Source organism: Clinocottus analis, unplaced genomic scaffold (assembly GCF_023055335.1).
Source record: "Clinocottus analis isolate CAN_PGR_092001 unplaced genomic scaffold, fCliAna1.0.p SCAF_10, whole genome shotgun sequence".
NCBI classification, from domain to species: domain Eukaryota; kingdom Metazoa; phylum Chordata; class Actinopteri; order Perciformes; family Cottidae; genus Clinocottus; species Clinocottus analis.
In genome coordinates, this window is record NW_027175821.1 from 14,900,979 (window position 1) to 14,919,414 (window position 18,436).

At 41.5% G+C, this 18,436-nt stretch overlaps 1 protein-coding gene across 7 annotated transcripts in view; it reads right to left on the minus strand.

The window, feature by feature from the left end:
- enox2 (ecto-NOX disulfide-thiol exchanger 2) overlaps window positions 1-18,436 on the minus strand; it is a 154,095-nt gene that overhangs the window by 30,840 nt on the left and 104,819 nt on the right. For 6 of the 7 annotated variants that reach the window (XM_068592438.1, XM_068592421.1, XM_068592429.1 and 3 more), the window contains 3 exons: window positions 17,407-17,538; window positions 4,234-4,389; window positions 2,965-3,030 (listed from right to left, as the gene is read on the minus strand). In XM_068592438.1, coding sequence (XP_068448539.1) covers window positions 2,965-3,030; window positions 4,234-4,389; window positions 17,407-17,538 — 354 coding nt within the window. The remainder of the gene's footprint in view (window positions 1-2,964; window positions 3,031-4,233; window positions 4,390-17,406; window positions 17,539-18,436) is intronic. The other variant, XM_068592453.1, reaches the window with a different exon arrangement.

Consider the following 18,436-nt stretch of genomic DNA (forward strand, 5'->3'; position numbering starts at 1 on the left):
AGATGTTTCATCAGCTTACTCTCACTGTCAAACTGAAAGAACAGTGAGTAGAAGTGTGGGGCGGTAAACCTGCCAGAAAAGCACTGGTAGTCAACAGAAGAGTCTGTTCTGTGTAGCAAACCGTTGTTCATCCGGTCTGACAGCTCTCATGTCCAACATTCAGATTTTCCGATCGGGCCTTCTGGCTCCCTTTTTTAGAGTCTCGTAACCCACAGAAACCGATATAAAAACTCCTCCTGCCCTCGGCCCTCTCTCAATAACTCTGAAAGTAAAAGCATATCCATTCCGGACCCAAACTCTAACGACGTCTAGAGCTCAGCAATTTGAGAAGATAACTGTATCGAGCCGGAGCTGTTTTGCTGCCGCACATTTCTGATGCGTTCTAATAGTATAACAAATCACCCAGCCCGTTGAGGTACATATTTTACAAAAAAAGAGAAGTATTTATGGCATGCGGAGCAGTGAGAACAGAATTTTCTTCTGGGTAGAAAGATTGGTCTGCTCACAATCTCCGTGCTGTCAGAGCTCCTTGTACTCGCTGCAGTACTGAAGAGCTGCAACTAAGCCTCCAGTCCCTGAGTCCAAGACAGCACTGTCACACACACACAAATGTGACTGGGAAAGCAGAATACTGACTGCAGTTTCATCCCTTGACCTCCAGAATTGGCGGATTAAACTAGTTTTGGGTTGAGATCGACAGAAAAGGTTAAAGGTGGTGCAGAAAAAGCGCGCAACAAAGAGCTCCAAATGAACTGACCTTTTTGTTCCACGGGTGTTTGAGGAAGACGATGAGGACACTGTTTAGCACATTTTATGCAAATGCACACCATTTAAATGAACTATTCATGATTGCCTGATTGAATTACAAGAAATATATGATATTATCCAATATATTAAGAGCATAACACGTTAGGGCTGCTGCCAGATGGTTTGAAAAACATTTTTTTTGTGTCCCCTTTGAGTAATTGTGAGACACTTCAATATTGATCATTTTAGAATTCAAACAGAGAAACTGAAGAGGGAGAGGAGGAGAGGGTGCATGCAGGGTTCAGGAGAGAAGAAATAATAAATAGTTAACAAACAGAAGGGAGAGATCTGGTAATAACGGGCTAGGAAGAGAATGTGGAAAGATTAAAAACGGCACTATGTTATATACAAATTATAATATTTGGATCAACTTATTTGCATATAATTAGGATCATAATATTTGAAATAATATAATACAACATAAAAACCCAGCAAATTACCTCAAAAAACTGCCACAGAGTGTAATCTGTTGTACGGGATGATAATATAATAAACAAGATTATCTAGCGTTCTGCTCTTTAAGTTATTGTATGTTTTGAAATCTACAACTAAACTGAGGTCATAGACCTGCACTTTGGGACATTATGAATCACTCGCTGACTAATAAGCTGGTTGATGTGCTTTTATTCCGTCATGTTACTTTTGGTAAATACGCAGGCCGCTGTAAAGCAAACACGCCGACTGATTCTCAGACCAGCGCCGTCCCTCAGGCCAGGCCACCCACTGGTGTGCTACACCAACACGGGTCATCACCATCCATCACCTCGACCGGCTAAACACCCTTCTATAGTCCGAGGGGCTGCCACGGGAGAGGCTTCCACCCTCAAAAGGACAGTTATTCAGAAGATAAACTACATTTACAAACACTCCAGTGAACACGTTTAGTCCATTCGCGTCACACATGAACAAAGAGCAGGCAGGAACCTGCACGCGCAACGATTTATTCACACAGAGAAGCGGACATCACTGCCAGCTCATTGTACTACACAGACTCCCCCATTTATTCTAGTACGGCAGTTTTTCGTTAGGATCTTGATTGACTGATGAATTGTGATTTACTTAATCCCTTTTTCCAGGTACTGTTGTCGGGCATCCTTTTTTATTGAAGCTAAATATGTGTGTGCATATACAACACACTGGGACACACTGCCACTATCTTCAAAGCTCAAGAGAATATGTTTCATATCTCCTTAAAGTATTTCTCTCAGACAGCATTCAGAAATTTGGAAGCGTAAGAGACATAGACAATAGAGTTAGATGTCCAATTAGATTGTCAAGTGAGTCCACAAGCCCAAACGTCTGATTGAAGTCTTTTCAAAACTATGTCGATAAAAAGAAGCCGTTACACCACCTTCAGCACTAGATAGGTGAGCGAGAGGGGAGCGTCGTTTGAGGAGGTGGAAGGGGGGTTCAGGCTGAATGGAAGGGGTTTGACTGCGGAAAAGGGAGAAGGACGTGACGAGACAAGAGCTTGATGAGGGTGCACACTCACGGTTAAGTTATGCTCGCTGAGGAGGAGCTGAAGGAAGGAGAGAGCCGGAGAGCTGAGGGAGGGCTGCAGGGTTGAAGCTGCTCAGCCACAGGTCGGTGAGGTGGGGGATGCTGCATGCGGTGTGGGGTTGCGCGTGTGCAGCGAGAGGGTAATGACTATTTGTGATGGACAGCATATGCATCCTTGTTGCCTGGACACCAACGCTTTGCCTGTGCTATTTGCTAAAAGCCTGAATGCAGCTTGCATCGTGCTCGTTTTCCTTTTTCCCCTCACATACTGAGGAACCATCTGCATCCCTAATACACGTCTGGTTCAGAGCAATACTTTCAATCCGCTGTGTGGAGTTGTAATATTAATACATAATACAGATCAGAGAATCTTATCTTTTTTTTTACCTTATACATTTTCTTATATTGGCGACAGGCTAGATAGATATTCCTTTAAGAGACTAAACTTTTATTTAGCTTATCCCTCTGCACAATATTGTGACAGTGACAGTTTATAATGAGCCATAATGCACACCACATACATGCAAGCACATCTGAACAACTGTTTCATATGTGTGATGAAAGAAAAAGGAGAATGCAAGAGTGTGTGTTTTGTTTTGTGAAAAGATGGTAAACTCCCAAATGCTACTGCGTCGAGGAGCTTTTGTTTTAGTTCACCTTGAAGATGACTTGTAAGACTTGTTTGAATAAAGTCCCCAGGCAGAAACTTTTCTAGCAGGAAATCTGAAAAAGCAAAAGGTGGGATCAATCAAAAGCACCCCCCACTACTCGTTTTCTAAATCTGAATAATTGGAATGTGGAGGTGAGATTAATATAAACAACAGCTTGTGCAGCACACATCTAGACGGATTATACAGAATGACTTGCCCTGAAAGTGTGTTGTGTGGATGTAAATGCACTTCATGATGAAGAGGTTAATTGTTTGGCAGGAAGAGGGAAGAAATAATAAAGAGGAACAGCACAGATGAAAAACGCATTGTTGGATGATGTTTCCATTATTGGAATAACATTTTTATCGAATTCTCTGGTCTGACGTAAAAGAAAAGCAGAATCTCCAATCTGAACAAATATACATGCTGTCATCTGCCATAACGACACTCATTAGTCACTTCATGTTATTATTATTTTTTTTTTTACATCCAATGAAACTTAAGCACGTCTTTTGAGAAGATCTGCTCAAAGTTTTTCATGCCAGAATGCCAGATTGTCTCCTGGTGACGGTCGGTTTCCGTAGTCTTTTGCACAGTAACTATCTTTAGGTTTTATTTCATGAATCCATTTTTTGAATTGGTTATTGTAGAAAACAATTGGCAGCTTATTTGAAAATAAAAAAAGAGTTATCCTTAGCTGGAGTCCTGATCATATAATTTAACCTAAATTACATTCTCAAGTAAAAGGAAAACAGCTAAATCAGCGTTTGTCTGGAAGAATGAAAGTATAAACATATAAAACAATGTCAACATTGATTTGATGGGATATGGGATCAATTTATGCTTTATAATTCTGTTTAGTCAAATGCTGTAAGATAAAGTACAGAGAAGACCGACAGTCAGAGTGACCTCAACCTGACAGTCAACAGTGTGGATGCAGTGACATATGAGCAGACAGAAAAGCAAACAGAGGTAATCAAAAACATCTATATGTGACTGCTGAAGGCAACTGTTGGCCGCTTGCAAGTATAAAGTATATAGGGAATGAAACCTTGAAAAACATCCCCTCTCTTGTGAGTCTTGATTACAAAATTCCCACCACAGGAGGGCAATGGGCTTACCAAACAAGTTGGACCTTGTCCAAGGCCCTGAAAATGCTACAAAATGAAATGCCTTTCACTGTGCTGCATTTTATTTGCATAGAGAGGGAGATGCTGGTGAAGGAGAATGTAGGTGGGTGCAGAAGGTGCAAGATGAGCATGATATTATGACTTACTGGGATTTGGGGGGAAAAGGGTGCAACTCTTGCAGTGGATGATCTCCTTCATAACTGGAAAATCCTGGGAGAGTTGCGTGGGCATCATGCCGAGGCCGGGCATCATGGGATTCAGAGGGGTAATTCCAGCCATCATGCCGAGGCTGGGATCAAAATCTGGAGGCAGGAGAGACACATGAGTGAGATCACAAAGGGAACGAAGAGAACACCAACACAAGAACACCGAAACACAGACTCCTTTCAACAGATAACCCTGGGTCTGGTATTACTTCAACCCATACTAAGTCTTTTAAGTTGTGTACCTTCCTTGAGTGATTCTTCTGCCAACACCATTGACACTCGAGCAGCCTACTCATAATACAATACACAGCCATTCATGAATAAATCATCGCATAAACATGCATACTTTGAGAAGTTTTTACTGAGTCACTCTCGCCGTCACTCCTGCTGCTTGAATGATGACCTTATAGATAATGCACTGATGAAAAACCTACAAAACAGAGAGCCTATATTTACAGTATTGATTTACACAGGCACCTGGGAAAACAGACGCAAACCTACACACACACACACACACACACACACACACACACACATACACACAGGCATCCATAGCCACCACATGTGCTTTTATGTGCACATGTGTGTCTCAGTATGGGGCTTTTTGAAATGGAAATGAAGCTGCCCTCCAGTATGTGCCTCAACATCACCTGCAGAGGATTTGTAGTTGACAATTATGCTGGGTGTGTAAATGTTTACGCACCAGTGTACGTGCGTGCAGATGCTCTGCTCATACAAATCTTTCGCTAGACATTATACATACACACTGGAATATAGTAGACATGTAGTGGAATTAATGGGAACTTGAAGCTGATATTTGCAGACCGCAAGACACAGTTGATGAAATCCGAGTAATGAAATGCTTAAATAAACAAGCAACACAATGACAAGTAGTCGGAAAGAAATACAACACGTGTTTCTCATATTCTTTCTTCTCATGTTTGAAAAATTAGAAACAGCTCTCGATACAATGCAGTCGGGTACAGCTCCACCATTAACTTTCTCCTCAATAATAAGCTGAATTAACACCTCTTAGAAGGTGTTTGACAAAACCGACTATTAAAGTGTATCAAATGGCTGCAGTATTAATACATATTCACTTGAAGTTCATTGTGAAATTCCTCTCAGCAACAATATATGATGTGGTTTCTATTACGGTGACTTTCCTGATGTTAATCAGTAATGGAGGAATAATATAGTGTACAGCACAACTGGAAATATATATATATTATATATATATATATATTATATATATATATATATATATATATATATATATATATATATATATATATATATATATGTTACATTTCCTTATAACTGATTTCTTCAAAATCTACTGCAGGAGAGAAAATGGACGAATTAAATTATACCAAGTGACAGAGCGTTAAGAAATATGCACATTACAGAAGACTCAGAATAGGTCCCTGGAGGCTGTGAGGGTGTGGACGTCAGACTGATAAAAACCGGCTGAAGGATAAAAATGAGAAAAAAGAAATAGAGGCAGGTAGAGCAAAATAAAACAGTGAAAGCGTGACAAACTACATTATATGCATACATAAATGGAAAGTATATGTATATTGATGACCTCACCATCAGACTCTAACCAGGTGTCTGAGTGAGAAGAAACGGGTGATAAGAAGGACCCTAGTTTTCAGGCGATTGATGGCTTCTTCTGCACGTTGAGGTGAAGGAAAGGAAGACGGATAGCAGGTGGGGGGGAGATAAGAAAGGGTGGATGGAAGATGGGAAGCTGGAGCAACAACCGAGCTGAATGCCAAACACTTTACATAGAAAAAGGCAGAGGAAACAAAACATCCAAGACTGAATTCAGTGCTGTGGGACGTTGCAGAAGAAGAAAACGTTGGAAACGCATCTGGGAAATGATACTTCTGGAAATCACACTCCATTTTCGGGCTGAGCCAACGCTCCACTGTTACAGCGGTAAAATTAGGAAACATGCTTATGAGTTCATGTGTCGTATATCGACGCAAAGCAAACTAGATTTCAGCTCGGAGGAAGCGATCTGGTTACATCAGGGCTTGGCTGGTGCAATTTCACTGCAGTGCTGCTCATGTTCCCTCTGGAGACTGTATGTTGCTGAGAGTGTCTATGTATTTATCCTCGTCCATTAAGAGCCAAAGACCTGAAGCAAGCGTGTAGCAGAGCTGTGTGTAATAAAGGAGATTATTTACTTCTTCCTAAGGATTTCCAGCTACAGCAGAGTTCTCTCATATTCACTTTCAACAATGTAGCTGGAGGACACGTTTCATCACTTACATAGCATCATGTCCTCCCTCCTGCAGTGCTACTCATTACAATAGATGCCCTAAGTGGACACGGATGAACATGCACTTCCTCCAATGTATGCATTTATACAGCTGCCCAAGGGATTAGCTGTTATGTTTCAGGCATGAATTAATGTTTTTGTTGTTCTTTCAATACTATTTTAGAGTACAGTTAACATTTGAAAATTAATTACAGAGTTGGGTTTGTATGATTTACCAGCTGGTGTGAAAAGTGCATCCTGTAGTTTATTCCAGAATTAAGATTTTTAGAAAAAAAATAAAAATCCCATTATCTTACTTACAACAGCTGTTGTTTTAAAATGATGTGTACACCGGAGCACTTTCACAACAGCCAGTGGTGATTTCACCATCGTCCATTTCATAGTGTAAATTTTCACAATTGGCAGAACTTAGTCAACATTCGTTGCTTTTACATTTTCTTGTGGCTTCTGCACCCAGCAACCCAGAAAGAAAACGGTTAAACTGACTGGTAGCTCAGTTAATAAGGTGCATTCAATGTAATAGCAAAGCCCCACGTTCCAACTGACCTCGCTCATTCATTGGCTGGCACCATCAATTTTCTACTCTCGGTAGTGTAAACCATCGCAGTAAAACTGCCATATAAAAACCTTAAAAATAAAGCCAGGCTCTAGTCCAACAGCAGCATTTAAAGGAGATCAATATGATTCTGAAATCAATCCCTAAATTACATTTGCAGACGATCAAGTGAAGGTGGATGTGAATGAGGTTAATTAGCAGTTGCTGCCACAGAGCACTGGGCTCCACTCTTATAAAAATAAAAAAGGATGCGCAGTCAGGAAACTCCATTCACCATCCACTAATCTGCAATGCTGCAGGGACGAGTCGGCGAGTAGGTCATCAGGGCACCTTCATCACAGTTGTGTTATCTAATATAGAAGAAATCCAAAGGCTTCAAAGAATGTGAAAGCCACCATCCTGTACACCCGTTTCACACCAAATACAGCTACAGTTGCTAACAGTAGCCTTGCACTTGATTGTTCCCAACACAGCATACATTTTTTGTAATATCCAACTTTAACAGAGATTTGGGAAACTCAGCTTCTGAGAAATATTCTCCGTTACATGGACTGTATAGGAAAGAAGTAAACTATTGAAATATTGGACTTTTGCAAGTGTCAGATAAATCTGCCAGTAAAGGGAAACCATGAGCAATCAAAGTTCATAAAGTGATCAGTCACATCTCCCCGTTACATCATGTAACACTTCTTCTGCAGAAATCCTGCAAAATAACTTCTTTTATTTTGATTTATTTTATTACATTTAGCAGATAATACTTTTGTTTTTTTTTAAAAACTATTTTGAAGGCAGAACCTATAAACTCAGAAACAGTGGAAGGTTAAACATAAGTCTACAGTGTGTGTATAAGCCAAGTGAGCTGAGGATTCAGGCACAAACAATTGTGGGCAAAAAAAATGTAATCATCAAAATTATCTCCAATTAGTTTGAACACATGCAAAGAAACTCTGCCTCGCAAACCTCATGAAGGAGTAGCACTGTGGTTGTAAATGTAATCGACTAACAATGGACTGATACTAAATTGTGAACACGACTGGACCATTACTTCTGTATAATTCATTCAACCAGCAAACTAGATGAATGTTAGATGAGATACCAGCCTGAAAAGGTTTCGACAACGAGCGCTGGGTCATGAAGAGTGTCGACAATTGTGTAATTGAGCACAGATGATTCTAGCGGTTAAGACCTTGAGAGGAGACTCAAAATGTTTAGGGGATTTTTTGATTAGTCGTTTGAGAGAAAATTTTTCAGCAACAATTTTCTTTATTAATTCAGTCAGAATCTAATGAAAATAGAGTGATTATAGCTACTAATATGTGAATATCTGCTGGTCTCTTTTATGAAAGTAAACTGAATATTTTTGAGGGTTTTGGATTGTGTGCCACCTTGCACTCTGGGAAACTGATCAACTAATTGACAATGAACAAAGAATTAGTTGCAGCACAAAGTTGCATTTGCCAGAGGACCTTAGTGTTGACAACATATATATGAAAAAAGTTCAACTCTTCTTTACCGCTTGGGAAAACTGCGTTTGACACTTCATATTTAAAATTATACATTTTCTTGTGAATATCAAACTGCTCTGCTTGAAAGGAACATTGCTCCCTGGCAATAAATGATGCACAGTTTAATACTGGGCTGAAAGCCTTTATGTTGCTCAATGAGAGCGAGGAAGAGCAGGTCTCTGAGAATCAGAAGAAACAAGCAAAGGCGGCCCAATGGCGCATCTTCTTTACGGCACTTATTGCGGAGTCACTGCGAGAAACGAGGCTGGAGAGATATAGAGAGCCAAACTGTCCTCTTGAAGAGGGACAAGAAGAGAAAACCTATGCTGGGTCCACCTGCACGAGGCCGCACATCCGTCTGATCGTTCTCTATGACGCTTGTCCACTTGCTTCAGTCCGTATCCTCAATCATGTTCGGAAAACTACAATCCGCTAACATCTCCTTGCTCACACCTCTTCCTCGGACGGTAACGTGCACAAGTGCACACAGACATACAAAAGTTGGCTTCTTGGAATATGTTAAACAATCGATTTCCTGGAGGTTTGTTCCAAGTAATTACATTTGGAGCTGCCCTTCAATCAGGAGGTGCAGAGAGCCGTATATAGAAAAAAAACCTGACATTTGATTATGTGAAGCTCCTGGCTATTAATGTCATCCTCGTCTCCCCTCCCCGTCCGTCTCCTCTCTGATTTCCAGGGTAAACGTCCCTCCAAGCAGTCAGCGGCGGGGTGGGGGGTTTGTGGGGAGACATAGGCGGTGGCTGTGAGGCATGCTGGATAATATTCTCTAATGAGACGAGCTAGCCACACCACCTGGAACCCGACCAGTGGTGGAAATCTGCCTCGCTCAATCTCTGCCAAAAGGCACCCCTCTTTGCATTTTTATATGAACATATCAGACTTAATTTCTCTTACTGGGAACATTTCTCCAGCGGGCAGGGCAGAATAACAATAAAAAACGTCCCTGTTTATAAAAGATATTCCATCTCTTTATTGGGTTATATCTAAATAAGAATCTGCTTCCTTATGTTGCCTTCAAAAATTCATCTTCTTTATCCGACACCTCCATAGTCACATCTCCATAACAAATCTGGCCTTTAACAATATCTAGCCTACAATCTAATATAGCTGCCATGGAGAGGAAGAACTGTCAGGAAGTTCCATTTCTGAAGCCCTATAACTACTGCTGTATTTCTTTTCCCTTGACACACTGTATATCCACCCTGTCCGCCTACAAGCTGCCCAAAACCTCTGGCATAGTACCAGCACAGCTCCTGAGCAGTCAGCAGAAAGGAACGCTGCACTCAGTCCAAGGAGTGGAAACCGCTTACGGCAAAGGAGTGACTGTCAGCCCGTGTATTTCCTAATTTTAATCCAGGTGAGCTAATGTGTGAAAATGAGAAGACCCTGATTTATATAGGGGGCGTGTTGTGTTTCCTTTAAATTCCTATGAGGAGCACCGCTTAGGTGACTGGCTATGAAGCATGACACTAAGTTTTCATATATTCCACTGTGGTCTCGTGTGTGTGTGTGTGTGTGTGTGTGTGTGTGGGTGTGTGTGTGTGTGTGTGTACAGTGGTGGAGGGGTTTACGGCAGCCGTGGGAAAGGGATGAGGACGAGTGGGATGCAGCAGACAAAAGAGTGGTTGTTTATTCAGGGAACAGTCGTCTGTCCCTGGAGCCTGCTTATCTATTCTCCAGGGTCTTTGAGCGTGTGCGTGTATGTGCGCGCGCGCGCGTGTGTGTGTGTGTGTGTGTGTGTGTGTGTGTGTGTGTGTGTGTGTGTGTGTATTCATGCATAAGATTGTGCATCTAAATTAATTCTGATAACCTTGCAAAAACATGTGTGTGAATGCTAAATGTTTTCCCTTCGGTGGTGTGTGTGTGTGTGTGTGTGTGTGTGTGTGTGTGTGTGTGTGTGTGTGTGTTTGCCACCCAAAATGTTGTGCATGTTGCTCACATTTTTCCTTTCGTCCATAACCAGCTTTGACTCAAAATGTGGGAAAACCAAAAAAGGCAAATCTAAGCCTTGATTCCCATGAATATAGACATCTAGTATTATTTTTATTGGAGAAGCCTATTACACCGCTTTAAGATGTGCTATGGGCACTGGGCTGCTGTGTCATTATCGTTTACACAAAATAAAATGTACTTTCAAGGTCAGACGAAAACAGAACTGAGAACGTCTGGTAACAAAAACAAAGAAGCATTTCTGCTACTTTTCACGAGGTCTCACTGAAAGGTGGTTTGGTGTTTAAGACTCCAAATGCTCTGGAGTCAATGTGGGAGTTAGGATCCAATCTGACTTTCATCTCTTTGCTGTTATTATTCTATGAAATACTGGATTTCACCACTTTGGATCTCCGAAAAACATTCAAATAAATCAATCTGAAAAGTACAAATGTCTTTGGTTGAACTCCTCGTGACTCATGTTCACACTGAATCACTGTGAGGAAGACTTTTTGATCACTTTTCCAAACAAATGTTACAAAGTGCTTTAAGACATACAGAAGACGGTGCTTCAAACCATCACAAGCCAAAAAGGTTGTGAACTGGTAGGTTCTTTTGATTAAAGCCAAATGTAGTCAGGAACTGAATGTACACAAACATCCATACAATATGTATTTTCAAGTAGCTTGGGTACGCTGTATTTTTGCAAAACATATAGAAGAAGGAACTCTATAGCTTTCCATCTGGTTCTGCTTATAGTCTGTATGTGCTGGAGAGAACACTGATGAAGAATGGGCAAAGACACGGTGAACACTCCTGGAAAAGGATATCCCTGTCTTGCTCTGTGTCACATGTCAAATATGTGGAAACCAGATGTTGATTCTTGCTGTTACGGCTCCCATTGCTGCTCCAGTTCTCACAGTTCCTACTGTGTCTGGGATTTTACTCATCGGGGTTTGGGCTCGCTAACCACGAGACATGACTTATCCATCATGTCATAAAACTCATTTGGGGATTTTTCTTGTCTTTGTGGTTTGGCGAAGCGTTAGCTAAAAAGATTTATGCAGTCAGTGATGCTGCTATTGGTGACATTCACCCTAAAGTAACTACATTCATTTAAAACTAAACTCCTGGTGTAAGACGTTTTGTTTTGAAAACAACACAAAAACAATCTCCTGGTATTTCTGAAACCTGGTTATTCACCATAACCTTTCATCTCCAGTGATGAACGCCCTGCTGGGCCCCTTCAAATTTTTCCATAACCACAGGCACCGTCTCTACTGTCTGTCTGAGCAATTAAACAGAGGTTCACCTTACCATTTACATCTCTGGGTTTTACTAACATTAAACAAGCCCTCTGCTATGCTCTGTGGGGGAACACAGTCAACAGAATAGCACTAATCATTAGGACGGACACTGAGAATGCACGTTATGCTCATAACAATAAAAACCCAGACTGCAGCTGCAGCTATTAAGAGGGCAGAATGTGCAATCAATAGACGGCATCATTCCTCCAATGGTATGCTCGACATCCCGACAACGTCTGAAATGGATTCCTTGAATATAGAGTCCTAAGGTCGCGCTTCTCACATAGTTTGTTTTCTCAGGACTCTTTGTTGCTCTTTTCCCTGAGCTGTTTGGAAGAGGAGGGTCATCTCCACATTTCTAGCTCCCCAACAAGGTATCCGTGACTGACACACACACTTCACACCTCGGGGTGTGGTGCAGTGTGAAGAACAGACATTGCACACAATACTATAGAGGGATTCTACTGCATTTTCTGTATTAGCATCGGAGTTGTTTGGGATTTCTGTTAAATATTGCAACTTCATTTGTTCTAGTTATTGTAATTCTCTATGGATGGGATTGCTCTCTGAGAAGGGATGGGGTCTCTATTTTAATTCTCCTTTGGTTTCACCTCTCATGCCCCTGAGGTGTTTTGGATGGGACAGCTTGAGCAGAATAAATAAAACAAAAAAATAAAAAAAACACATTTGCTACAGAGGGCTTTACAATCTGTCCCAAAGCCGACACCCTCTATCCTCAGATCCTTGAGTCAGATAAGGAAAATGTCCTTAAGCAGGAAACAAATGAGGGGAAAAGCCCAGTTAAAGCAAGGCAGGAGAGATCCCTCTACCACGACAGAAAGACATGCAATAGATGGATCAGAGAAGACATCATGATTCTTCTATACTTTGTGAACCAGTTGCCGTAAAGTACATCCAGACTTGCCTCATGCCTATGGCTTGAATCCAATTTCTCCCTCAATCTAAACACTTTCCAAACACAAACATGTAATAATAACTTTCTAACATACACAAGCACTGCCCGGTCCATCTATAGAAATAAAACTGTCATCTTTGAAGACGTGGACCAGGCTGCAGATTGTTCATTCCTCTGCCCACAGTGGTCTGTTTAAACAACTGTCGGTCTGGATGAATCTGCTCGGCTGGAGGCAGGGAAAGACTGTAGTTAAAAAAAATTAAAATAATACAGTCCAGGCTCACAGTGAATGAAACGGAAGCAAATTATAATGTGTAACGAAAGCACTCCTGCAGTCTCTTCTAATGAATGAGCCTGATACTGAGACATAAACACACACATGCAGCAAGCATGTGACCAATTGTTGGTGTACAAAAAAAACACGAGAAGAAGACAAAAACAGTGGCGGTGAACTCTCCCTCTGTTGTTTAGAGGTGAAACAAAAAGGAGACACAGATGATGTTCAGTCATGATGGAGAATCAATAACTAATCCACATGGATTACTGCAAAGGCACAAGGTGCTCCGGTAACAAGTCCCTCATGGCAGAATAAGACTGTGTGACATCATGTGAAAGTGTTTGCATGAGAAGCTTTGGCCTCACAGCAATGTCATAAAGCAACAAAAAAGAGAGACAGAAAAGGAAGTGACGTCCAGATGCCACGTTTAGTACAAAGTACATGTTATACAGAGCTGAGTACTCTATAAAAGCTGAATTTATAAAAGGTTGTCGTTCGTGAATAACCTTGAGCCTTTTAGGCCTCATTACTGGTTGTAAACTAGGAAGAAGAGGCAAGTAAGAGGGAGAGTGGATCTCTTCCCACTAATATATATAAGTTTGTTTGGCTCGAGGGAAGTACACATAAAATGCATGGGTGGAAACTATAAGCCTGTGACTAATATATGTAAAATTCCTTTGGAATGGGGAGAGAGAGAGAGAGAGAGAGAGAGAGAGAGAGAGAGAGAGAGAGAGAGAGAGAGAGAGAGAGAGAGAGATGTATGTTTATCATCCATCTGGTAGAGAAACACAAGTATTGAATTCATCAACTATTGGGTTAATGATGCATTATGTAATTATTTGTCAATTGTTGGACTGGCTGCACCTTTGGGCTCAAACAGTACGTCCTATAAACCAGAGGAGCGTGTCAGTGCGACTCAGTTTGGTGTGAGTGTGTAAAGGAGCCTCCGTGAAGAACGGATGCGAGTGCTTCAATGTGGCTCTGGGTTGCAGAGGCTGGCTCAGTTGTAATGAGATATAAATGAGATGTAGGGTAATTTATGCTGGTGAGGGAGGAGGAGAGGGCTGGGGTGGGACAGGAAGGGACAGGAAAAAGGAAGGAAGAAGAGGGAAAGGTAGGGAAACACCAGCTGTGACACACAGCGGAGACACAGCTGTCCTCGTAACCTGAGCCTCCTTCCTCTCCATCACGGTCTCCTCCCTTCGTTCCTCTCTCCATTACTCGTCTGAAACGGCCACTGATGCCTGATGTATTACTCTAAACCAGGCTCAGAGGCCCTGCACACTCATGGTAAACCCAGGACAGCTTAATTGTTTTCTTCACGTGGCTGTGCTTGATTGACTTCTAGTTTATTGCAGCGGTTAGGACAAATTATTTCTACGTCCTTCTACTTAATAAATGGAGTCCGGTGAACTCCTGCATTTCCAGCATAGCATCGCCAACCCACAACATGATGTCACAGAGTCCTACTTAGCAGATTTGGAGTTGTAAATAGTGTTTACGTCAACAAGATTTTTCTGAAACAAACAGAGATGCTTTACATTGTCCTCAGTAATTTAACCCAACTTTAACTGGAGAACGTCTTGCAATAGGATCCCACAAAGCTGCAGGGGCCTTTAATAAGTAGGGTGACCCCCACTTCTGGCACCTGTGCTTAGAAGACACCTTCCTTCATTTTGATCTCAATTACACACATTTGCAGTTTTGTGTGTGCATCTTGCACAAGCAAAATCATTCTACAGACCGACATAAAAATACCTGGCAAAGTAACCAACACCGCTTCTGTGGTGGTTCCCACTTCCCTGTGAAACAATACCAGTGTAGCTCTCGTGGCTAATGATAATGTATATGGTGATATAGTGTCAATTTACAATATTTTAGCTGTCAAAACTATATTGAGTTGTACAATGAATGAACACATTATTCCTAATCAACCCATATTGAGAGTGAAAACACCCGTGTTGGTGCACCGGTGTAATTGATAACGTTAGAATAGAGTGCATGCCGCTCAGGGGAGCTAGCTCCAGGGTTCAGGTATTGGGCATGCTGGCTCACTGGTACGGCCTAGGCTTAGGGTTAGGTCACATTGATTTTAACCTGTGCCTTTTCTGCCATGACAAGTCAAAATATCTGCTGTCAAAAAGATCTATTCTTTCATGTACAGATTAACAACTGGTATCTTACACCGTTTTATTTTCCATTACACAAGCACATTCCACAAAAAAACCCATGCACCTGGTTTTAAGTATGACTGCAGGGTCTGATTGCATGTGAGAGCTGTTTATCTGCCCTTTCTCAGAGCAGACAGTTTGACTTGCCAAACACAGGTGCAGCTAATAACATCACTAATTGCTGCATTCAATTTTTCTGTGTGCCAGTTTAAGGGCTGTATCACCGGCACGGCTTAATGAAACACCTAAAATGGAACAGAGCCATCATTAATGTTGTTAGTTACACTGCTGTTATTAAAATATCTGCTGTAAAAAATAAAAGAAAGTCCGTAAGCGCTAGATATAAAGTTAAAGATGAAAGAGTTGGCGCCGTGAATGCAGACTTCATCTGAAGCACACTCATGACTAGATGCTTGTGAGTGTCCAGCGTCCAGTCTTCACCTCCAACACTGGGTTTAGTTCCTCTGCTTCCCTTTTTATTACCACTTGTGTCTCCTCTCTCTCTCCTCGGTAGAAAGGTTTTTGTTTACTGTTTTTGAAATATGCCAGGCCCGAGTGACTGAGTGTGTGTGCTTCCCTTAATATTTCTCGAGGAGTGCATTTGGGAGACTGTTCGTCTCCAAGTGCGCGCGCGCACACACACACACACACACACACACACACACACACACACACACACACACACACACACACACACACACACACACACTTCAAATATGAAAGTGCATTTCAGCTAAGAAGTGGGAAGTGATTTATAAAAGGCTTTAGGGAAAGGCTTTCTACTGAGGATAGAGAAAAGACATGGCAGAATAACTCTTCAGAGATGGAGAGTGTGAGAGTGCTGCTGAACATAATGTTATAGATAGCAGAGCAATCGGTGAGAATTAATATAATAATGGCTGATCAGAGTTCAGTGGCGCATTGTTTTGCTTACAAAATGCTCCTTCAGGTTGTAACAATACCGGAGGAGTAATTAAATTAATGTCATTGCTTTAACCCTCATGAACTACTAAGCAGTTGCTATTCAACCAACGACAATAGACTTTTTGTCATCGTAGAGTGCTGAGCTCAGCCCTCCAGTGTGCACAATAGCTGACACACGTGATATAAATAGAGAAGCAGAAGATGGGAACATATATACACTTTTGTCTTTGTTTGACAAAGCTCATGCGGTTTTGCTTCAGCTCGGTCGGAAAGTTTACAGTGAAAAGTCGTGAAAGGCTCAGAACACGGAGTCTGCAAGTGTCAGTGATTTGTTGTACACGGTACTGAAACGTGCGACTGCTGTATAACTTAACACGCAGCTTTAAGTCAAAGAAATTACAGAGCTTGCTTGCTCGTCTGTGTATGCCGTATGAAGAGTGATTACACCTTTGAAGTCCCAGCTTGTTCTGCTTATTCAAACATACTCAGTTTAAATGACCAGTGCAGCCACACATAAAAATACACTTCCAGTCGCAGATATCCTACACTAATGAACGCTAATGCAGTCAAAGACAATTGTGCTAATCAACAAACATTACCACACTACAGAGAAAAAGTCCAGTTTTTTTCTGTAAATGAGAAAACTATAATGATTCGTTTTAGTTGCAGAAACCCAAGAAGCCTTTGGAAACAGATACAATTTTAAATACTGAGGTTTTTGAAGAATCCTCTACATTGAATTTCCTGTGGGTCCTATATCTGTTGGGTTTTTTTTTTGTATAATCTGAATACTTTGCTATGCCTTAAAAAGAAAATAGCCAGAGGTTTGAAACATATTGCACCTAAAACAAATCTAATTATTATGATGGGAACCGAGAATGAGCTCCAGCTGCGTTTCTAAAGTGAATATATCTACATAAAAATGTTGCCAAATTGGACGAAAGGACATCTAACATAACATTACAAAACATAAAAAGTATAGGATTCTTATAGAAAGAGGTGTAACTGCGTAATGACACGAAGCCACGATACTCGTTATTGGCAATCAAAATGCAGCAAAATAGTCTTCTTAACATAACAAAATCCAATCTTTGTATTTCTAGCCTCATAACATCGAGATAGATACAAAGCGAAATTACTTTAAATAAACGGCCATTGCCAATAACTTGGACGATTTAAATAGGTTTGTGGTTGGGGTTTGGATGTGTGTATGGTACCTGGCATGAGTTGCTGTCCAGTTATTCCGATGGGAGGCATCCCCAGGTTGTTCATGGCCGTTGCCCAGGGGTTGGGGTCTGACATGGGCATCGTCATAGAGTTGGAGTCCATTGTCATGTTACAGATCCCTTCTGCAGAAAGACACAAGAAAAGAGGACGGGAGGGGAGTCAGAATTATTCCTGTCACCCATACATCATCATGATACAGGTTCATGCCGGAGGAGGAATAGTGTTGCGGTCAAGACTGAGGTGGAAGATTGCTTTCAACAGTGTGGCGCTGTCATGGCGTCTCCAACCAACTCGTCTCTATAAATCCTGCTCTGTTTCTGTGTCCTGTCTGAGGGGAGGATGGAGGAGAGCCCTCGGTGACCCAGCAGTCAGTCTGACACCGAAGTGATCTCAGCAACACTGTCATTAAGGATCTATTCATCCTGTTGTTGCAGGTTTTATCACTTTCTGGTCCAACTGCTTGACCTCTTGTGCCTCAGTGACTTGCACTGACAATCCACTAGATATGCCAGTGTATAACTGAAAAAATAAATGTAAACGTGTTACATTGTTTAAAAAACAGCAATGGGTTTCATGTATTGACACGAATGACTACTCCAGTGAAAGATCAGAGCTTTCATTTGCAAGACGGAGTTAGAAAATACAGCGTAAAACAAGATTATCATGGCACTGAGCATAAATCCCGATGCTATCAGGCGCTCTGGTACTAAACCTTGGGAGAATCTCCCAACTTAACACGACAAATACCCACACACACACATCACCTCAAACTCACAACCACAGACTAATGGTTTACTGCCAAGTGTTGCATAATAAATCAAACACATTGAGATCCCCATAATAAAAACCCTTACAGTAAAGTCAACATTAACGCATCTTACATCCACCAGCGGCTCATTCTCCCCGTCGGCAGTCCATTTCACAGCTCTAAACGCTGCGATGCGCTCCCCTCTGGTCGACCTCTTTCTCTCCGACAGACCTGTAAATTGCTGACTGCTGGCTGCCAAGCTGCCCTCTTCT